The sequence below is a fragment of the Coturnix japonica genome, chromosome 5 (genome assembly GCF_054131305.1).
Source record: "Coturnix japonica strain WE chromosome 5, WE-NBRP24, whole genome shotgun sequence".
In the NCBI taxonomy this organism is placed as follows: Eukaryota; Metazoa; Chordata; class Aves; order Galliformes; family Phasianidae; genus Coturnix; species Coturnix japonica.
The window spans coordinates 2,882,025-2,888,996 of record NC_140667.1 but is presented as its reverse complement, the minus strand read 5'-3'; the positions used below and the strand labels follow the sequence as shown (position 1 = coordinate 2,888,996).

The 6,972-nt window shown below is 49.2% G+C and overlaps 2 protein-coding genes, 1 long non-coding RNA gene and 1 other non-coding gene across 8 annotated transcripts; 2 read left to right on the top strand and 2 right to left on the bottom strand.

The window, feature by feature from the left end:
* The first annotated feature begins 1 nt into the window (after nucleotide 1).
* Nucleotides 2-1,457, top strand: LOC146760611 (uncharacterized). The gene is made up of 2 exons (XR_014946896.1): nucleotides 2-244; nucleotides 476-1,457. It is a non-coding gene; the product is annotated as an uncharacterized LOC146760611 (long non-coding RNA).
* Nucleotides 315-396, top strand: TRNAS-GCU (transfer RNA serine (anticodon GCU)). The gene has a single exon. It is a non-coding gene; the product is annotated as a tRNA-Ser (tRNA).
* RPUSD2 (RNA pseudouridine synthase domain containing 2) lies at nucleotides 1,059-3,580 on the bottom strand. Its single transcript, XM_015863294.2, has 3 exons — nucleotides 3,146-3,580; nucleotides 2,570-2,866; nucleotides 1,059-2,385 (listed from the first exon to the last, which is right to left on the bottom strand). Exons 1-3 carry the CDS (start codon nucleotides 3,530-3,532, stop codon nucleotides 1,597-1,599), a joined length of 1,473 nt encoding a protein of 490 aa, XP_015718780.1. The 5' UTR covers nucleotides 3,533-3,580; the 3' UTR covers nucleotides 1,059-1,596.
* A 297-nt stretch (nucleotides 3,581-3,877) lies between these two features.
* On the bottom strand, nucleotides 3,878-6,909 carry LOC107314237 (protein-L-isoaspartate(D-aspartate) O-methyltransferase-like). 5 transcript variants are annotated; one of them, XM_015863297.3, is made up of 9 exons: nucleotides 6,775-6,909; nucleotides 6,572-6,698; nucleotides 6,347-6,451; nucleotides 6,105-6,136; nucleotides 5,688-5,792; nucleotides 5,177-5,297; nucleotides 4,888-4,973; nucleotides 4,561-4,730; nucleotides 3,878-4,282 (listed from the first exon to the last, which is right to left on the bottom strand). In XM_015863297.3, exons 2-9 carry the CDS (start codon nucleotides 6,684-6,686, stop codon nucleotides 4,270-4,272), a joined length of 747 nt encoding a protein of 248 aa, XP_015718783.1. In that variant the 5' UTR covers nucleotides 6,687-6,698; nucleotides 6,775-6,909; the 3' UTR covers nucleotides 3,878-4,269. The 5 variants fall into 5 exon arrangements, 4 of the variants coding, with proteins under 4 accessions (XP_015718783.1, XP_085405976.1, XP_085405975.1 ...); XM_085549850.1 differs by having other exon boundaries at nucleotides 6,788-6,820; XR_014946893.1 differs by having other exon boundaries at nucleotides 5,181-5,297; nucleotides 6,572-6,794.
* Between the last annotated feature and the right edge of the window lie 63 nt (nucleotides 6,910-6,972).

Here is a 6,972-nt window from a genome sequence, read left to right as displayed (position 1 = left end):
CGTCCATCATGGCGTCCCCCATCATGGCGCCGCCCAGCTCTCCGTACAACATGGCGGCCCTCCGCGCTGTCAGCCCGCTGCCTGCTGTTTCGCTGTTAGCCTTCCCCGGCGCCCACCGCACTCGGAGCGGTGAGGCTGGAGACTCAGCATCACCCAGCCGGGACGAAGCCCCTCTGTTTTGAACCCTCACCTCACTCTGCGTCCTTCCCACGGAATGATGGCGGGCGCCATCTCGCAGAGCGCGGTGAGCGGAAGCGATTGGCGGGAGCCATGGCGCGGTTTCTTATAGGCTCTGTGAGGAGCAGAGCTCTCGTGACGAGGTGGCCGAGTGGTTAAGGCGATGGACTGCTAATCCATTGTGCTCTGCACGCGTGGGTTCGAATCCCATCCTCGTCGATAAGCTTTTCTTCTCCCATAGTCTATTTTTTTTTTTCCCGCCTATTATTTATTATTCTTTCTTTTTTTCTCCTCACAGGCTCCACACAAACTGGCTCCGGGCTCTGCTGCCAGCTCTATCCCTCCCTCCCGCCGCTTGGGGCCGCCCGCCTCCTGCTTGAGGTTCACTGTGAATTAAGACTGGCTCCAATAGGGCATCTATACATATAGTTATGGAGATTTTAAGAGCTTTATTTGTCACTAAAATGCACTGAATCAAGAGCTCCACTTTTAAGATGGCACCTGCGAGGGTGGTTACAACAGCTGGAAAAGCTGTGTAGAAGTTTGGCCCCTTAGTCATGTTGGTTCTCATACAGCACTGACCTCATTAGGTGCTTCAAACACCTCATTCTCACAGCTAGAAAGCCAGTAAATACTAATATTTATGCACTTCCAGCAGGACTTGGTAGAAATGGGGCAGCTCTGCAGTGTGAAACCATCAGCCCTTAATTCTAATGTTCAATGTGTCCCTTCCAACTTGGGATATAGTCTGTGTTAACTATACATCTTGCCTAGCAAGGTCTGGTTTTTCATGTGGCTCTAAGAAACCTTAACCCTGCAGCATCCATCCCTGGCACCCCATTCAAGGGCAGATCATCCCAGAAACGTCACCATAAAGCGTATTAAGAAAAACACTCTAAAATAGCTTTTACTTTTCTTTAAAGCCAAACATGACAAACAAATCAGCCTCACAGCGCTCTCTGCTTTGACTTACAGCATTCTCAGGGGTGATGTTTTGATTTTAAAGATCAGCTTGACAGTAGAAGCACAAGCAGTTTATGTGTATGACACCCAGTATATTGAATGTTACAGCAGCCCTTATTGTACAGTACAAGAACACAGCAGATCAAGAGGATAATATCCACTGCTTAATTTAAGCATACAAACCCAAAAAAGATTGAGGTGAGAGGCCAAGCTGCCTGTGCCAGGTGTTCCCCAGGCATTCACTAAGGGGCAATGTCATTTTAGTGTTACAACCCCATCTTCCTGCCTTTTTACAGCTACTGTTAGCAGGCAGGACAACCCACCAGCCACAACAAGTCTTCCCAGCCCATCCCAATTCACAAGCAGTTTGTTCACCTCAACCACAACAAAGCATTAGGTCTTTACAAGGCTCTTCTGGCCTTGCTGGAACCTTGTCTGAAGATTTCATATCCTCTGTCAGTCCTCCCAGTCCTCCATTGCCCATTCAGGCATCTTGGAGCAATAGTCAAACTCTGCTCCCTTATAGCGCAAGGCATGTAGGTACATCACCAGCTCCTTGGGAGATGGGTCCTTCCTTGTTATTTTACACTCCACACATAAAGGGTCCCTCTCCTCTGAGCTCTTTTCTCCTGTTTGCCTACCCTCGTTTTCACATGAGCCCAGTTCTGTGTTTGTTTTAAGCGTTTCTAGGTTGGTATTGAAGTTCAGTGGGTAAGCTGCTATTTCTTCTGTCTCGGAACCCTTGACATCCTCAGCAAGGCAGGAGTTCTCACTTATAGGATCAGTCTGCACAGATTCTGTGCACTCACTTGAATTTCCACAGTCATTTTCTGCATTAGAATTCAAGTCCTCTTCTGAGATACCCAAGATGTCCAAGCTTTGTTTGGAACGATGCTCCTCCACCAGCGCCTTAAGGAGCTCTTCATCTGTCATCCCAATCTTTCCACCTTTGCCTTTTTCAGGGCCCCAGGCTTCCATATTATAGATGGGGTCATTGACAATAGGGTACCCTAAGTACTGCAAATGGACCCGGATCTGGTGTGTCCTCCCAGTACGTGGAAGACACTTGACCACGCTGCTCTTGCCATTGTAACTGAGTCTCTGGAAGATGGTTTTGCAGCATTTCCCTTTGGGGTCAACACGACACACTCCCACTTTGTAAGAAACAACCAGAATGGGCTCTTCACAGACCACCTCGTGTTCTGGAAACTCCCCCACCACACGACAGACATACTCTTTTTCCAGCTATGGGGAGAAAGAAGAGTGATGGTCAGGGCAGAATACACTGATTACTCTTGAGTCTCATCCTAGTTAGTTCTCTCTTTGATCAAAGAAGTAGCTAATCTACTCCTTAACTTCTATTACAACTGAACACAAAAACTCAGCTTTTTCTTTACACCACACAAGAAAACCCAAGAACAACTCTCACCTGCCTCTCCCGAACCTGCTCATCGATCCTCTTGGATACCTCCACCGTCTTAGCGAACATAAGCACTCCTGATGTCATGCGATCGAGGCGGTGTATGGTATGCAGCTCCTTCAGGTTATGCTCTTTACCGAGGATGAAGATGACGGTGTTGTGACGAAACCTACCGCAGGGATGCACGGGCAAAGAGGACGGTTTGTCTACAACCACCACCTCATCGTTCTCCACAAGGATTTGGATGGGCTGGGCAGTGACTGGAGGCTCATGGCGATGGACTGTATTCCTGAGGAAATCATTGTTCTGCAAAGAAAACAAGCAGTTATCACAGATTAGATGTGTTAAAGAGAGACCTTAAAGCCCATCCAGCCACTGGCTGGTTGCCACCCAGCCTTACACACCACCAGTGCTGGGGAAACCAAGGCTCCTCTGGGCAGCCAGAGCCTTGTCACCCTATTACAATGAACCCAACCCACAGAGCTACTCCAGAGCACACTGCCCACTGTCAGAGCCCAGCTGCGATCTCCCAAGCCAGGTTAACGATATGCACACAACACACCGGCTCGGAGCTGAGCCACCCACCTTCAGCACGACATCCAGGTCCTGCACAGGCTCCTCGTTGAGGCGGAGGCGGCCTGCCCGGGCGGCAGCACGGTAATAGGCGAGAGGCTGAGCGCGGAACTCGGTGCTGAAGACATGCAGGAGGCTGCGGCCCACCCAGCGCCCTTTGCAGTAGGTGCGGAAGTCGTAGTAGTAAGGCCGCACTTTGCGCAGCCCTCCCTCGAAGTAATACGAGGTCTCGGCGAAATGAGCCGCGCTGAAGCTCACTCCCGACCTCAGTTTTCGCGGCGGCGGCACGTAGCGCTCCCCGGCAGCCAAGCGCCGTTTCTTCCGTGCTGGAGCCGCCGTCTCCTTCTCCTCATCCACCTTCTTTACTTCGGCTTTCGAACCGGGTCCCGGTTCGGCCATGCCGCCACGAAGCAGCCGCACAGCCCAACTCCGCACCACGGACCGAACCGCCGTTTCCCACAGCGCGCCGGCGCGCCCTGGGTCGCAGAGCGTGACGTCACTCCGCGCAGCCAATCACACGAGCCGCCACCTGGAGGCCACGCCCCCACAGCTTGGCGCGCCCGGGGGCTTCGCGCGGGAACTGGGCGAGTCGGGCAGTAGCTCCTTTAGGGACCCTTCCCATTCTCCTCACCCACCCCAAGAAAGGACATAATAGAGAAAGGCCCAGAGATAAACGGGCTTTTCTCAACCCAAAATCTGCAGTGTTGCTCCCGCAGCTTTAAGTAACTCGATGACAAACAGGAGGAAGACACGCTCTTGTAATTAAACTTGGACAAATGAGGGCAGGTCATTGCATTGTCTCTTATTTCTCTCCAAGCACGAGGCAGAGCAGTCGATATTAAAGTAGTTTTTAGTGAAGTTTTAAGTATGCCTGTATGCTCCTGGAATCCTTTGTGAATAGATGTTATTATGTAGCTTAACAGAGAGCATATCTGGATCAGCTCACTGGAACCAGACGCTGCCTCTAACAGCATCTGCTGTCAGCATCTGTTTCTCCACTCCTCCATAACAAGCTCGTTAAAGCAGCACTAAGTGCATCCACTGATACAGCTCCCACTCAGAAAGCAAAACCATCTACAGCCACAAGTCCCACTCATGAACTGTCTGAAGTGACTTTAGAGATATCCTTCCATCTGTCAAAATTCATCCCTGAGGCAAAGAAAACAACAGTTACTGCCAGGCGTTTGCCTTCGGTTCAGTGACAATTCAACAGGGCTCAAGCCTTCAGTCTACAATCCCTATCTAATAGCAAATGTATTCTACTCTCCTGCTCTGCCTTCCTAACCAAGCCTCTTCCTTATGACCTTTACAAACGGCATCTGCCAGGAATCCAGGATCTCTCAGCAAAGCCAGCAGTCAAAGAGAACAAGCCGACAAGGAGAGCTGGGAGGAGGAGTAACGCTGCTCAAGGAGGAAGAAACGTTTACCGAGGCCACTGCTTTTCCTTATCTGTCAGAGGAACGTAGATCACACCCATCAGCTGGGTTTCAATTATCTGCCCGTCGCTGGTTTTGTCGTACTGCATCAGAACTTGGTTTGCACCTTCAGGACCGACAGGCAGTATCAGCCGTCCTCCTGGCTTCAGTTCATTCAGCAGCTGGAAAGTAGAGAAATCAGAATCAGTAGAGCCAAAAAGCAAAGCAAAGGCAACAGAAACTAGCCAGGCTTGCCAAACAGACTGAAAAGGAAGGATCTAGTGGTTCCCTAATTAATCATATTGTAGCTCCTAGTGAAGGCATGCAACTGTATCTTACCTCCTGTGGTACTGTAGGTGCTGCTGCTCCAACGTGGATGGCATCATAAGGAGCCTCTTCAGGGTACCCCTGCCTGCCATCTCCAACTGCAGGAGGAATAACCAGGCAGAAATATCCTTTTTTTTATACAACTTCACACAAAAAATAAAACAAGATTCTTTCTATTCAAATCCAGAGTAGGAAAACACTGTAAGCAAGGCTGCAATCTGAATTCCCAACAAACAGAGCTCTGCTGACAGCCAGAGCTAATGCACGTTCACAGGAGAGGACAAGCACCCAGAGAGCTCACCCACAAGTTTTACACGGCCAGAGCTGAGCAAAGTTGGATCATCATCTTTGACGTTTCTGATGGACTCATTTACCAGCTCTCTGATGTGTTCTATGCCCACAGCTTTCCCTGTTGGGCCTACCTAGAAAGGAAACAGCAAACAGACACTCATATACAACAGCCAACATGCACTTATATACCTCCCAAAACATAGAAATACAGATATACTTTGTACATCCTGTATGTACAGAGACATTTTATATGACCAGTTACTGTAGGGACTGGAGTATTTCCAAAAAGAAACTTAAGAGCAGCTTCCAAACAAGAAGGTACAAACACTGTGAAGTTTTGGTTTTAAGGCTGGATAGCCCCAGTTACATTAGCAGATACAATATCCACTCTAGAAATGCTTGTATTTGTCATTACTACAAGCTAGCTTGGGAAGAGTTCACCCCTTCCCTCTGGGCTCTCTATGGCAATGGCAAGCTACCTGTGCTGCTTGCTTGCTAGGAATGCAGTGCTGTGAGCTTACCATCCTGGCAAAGCAAGCTGTAAGATATCCACTTCCAGATCCAACATCCAGTGCTTTCGCACCTTCCACAAGCTGATCCTTCAGCAGTTCCAGCGCATGGGCATGCTGTGTGGGTACAAACACAGGAGTGTAAAACACCCTTTTCCACTTCCTTCCTCCTATAACTTTGCATTATGTTGTTGTTTCACATATTTGTGCTCTGCTTTAAACACAGCATAGCAAGCATTTTGTCTGACACATAATGAGTGAGCAAAGTGGTTCATCTTTGACATCTTATAGAGCATCATTTAGGAAGAGGTTCAGGAATAACAATCTCATGCAACAACTGGGCAACATTAACAGTCACATAGAATTACTGCCAGACCATAACTTATATATATATATATATAGTACTTAAAGCAGAAAGTTTTATCTCACCATATGCGGTGCACTGATTGTAGCCTTGTATCCTAAAAGGAAGCCAGGTGACAAACATTATATGACAGGGAAAAGGTTCAAATCATTGACACCTCCCTCCCCATTCCCTAAAAACTATGAAACCATTATTCTTTCACCTCATTACAGCACTTCATTGGCTCATAATCTCCTCCTGTATGATAACTAATGAGACCAAGATAGCTTCGCACTGCTTCAGTTCTCAACTACACCAATAGACTCACCAATAGACTGCGGGGAATCCATGTATGGGAAATACTTGATGTAGTGACCTCTGTCAGTAGCTAATAACACGTCAAACACTCGCTGGGATTTAATGATGCCTTTTTCTGCGAGATGAGCCAAAAAAACACAGAGAAAGGGCTTTAATACACAGCTGTGAATGTAAGTCCAAGCAGCAGCACACCCCAACAGCCACAGATAACCCCAAACACACGCTGTGCACTCACTATACAGGTTGTTGACCAGCTCCGGGTGCGTCTTCCCGCTGGAGGTCCAGGCCATGCTCCTGGAGAACAGCAGTCCCATGAGTGCCAACGTCACGCAGGGCAGCAGGCGCCTCATCCCACGGCCGGCCTAACAACAGGAGCAGCCCCGTGTTATTGAACCTGCCGCCCCATCCCCTGCAGCTCCCCCCGCTACCACCACTCACCGCGCAGCCGCACCTGCTCTGCGCAAGAAAACTTCCGCCCTTTGGCAAGATGGCGCCGCGCCGGCGTCACTCTCTTTTTAAGCCGGAAGTTTATTCCCCGCCCCGTTGATTGCTAGCGAGAAAACTTCCGCCCTTTTGCAAGATGGCGCTGAAGCACCGTCACTCCTCCTGTCTATTCCCCACCCCCTTGCGATGACT

Coding starts and splice junctions, on each gene's coding strand:
- LOC107314237 (XM_015863297.3), bottom strand. CDS start 6,686: ATGAGGCGCCTGCTGCCCTGCGTGACGTTGGCACTCATGGGACTGCTG. Junction 5,793..6,104: donor CAATCAGTGCACCGCATATG/GTGAGATAAAAC, acceptor GTACCCACACAG/CATGCCCATGCGCTGGAACT. Junction 5,298..5,687: donor CAGCTTGCTTTGCCAGGATG/GTAAGCTCACAG, acceptor TTTCCTTTCTAG/GTAGGCCCAACAGGGAAAGC.
- RPUSD2 (XM_015863294.2), bottom strand. CDS start 3,532: ATGGCCGAACCGGGACCCGGTTCGAAAGCCGAAGTAAAGAAGGTGGAT. Junction 2,867..3,145: donor ACCTGGATGTCGTGCTGAAG/GTGGGTGGCTCA, acceptor TTTTCTTTGCAG/AACAATGATTTCCTCAGGAA. Junction 2,386..2,569: donor AGCAGGTTCGGGAGAGGCAG/GTGAGAGTTGTT, acceptor TTCTCCCCATAG/CTGGAAAAAGAGTATGTCTG.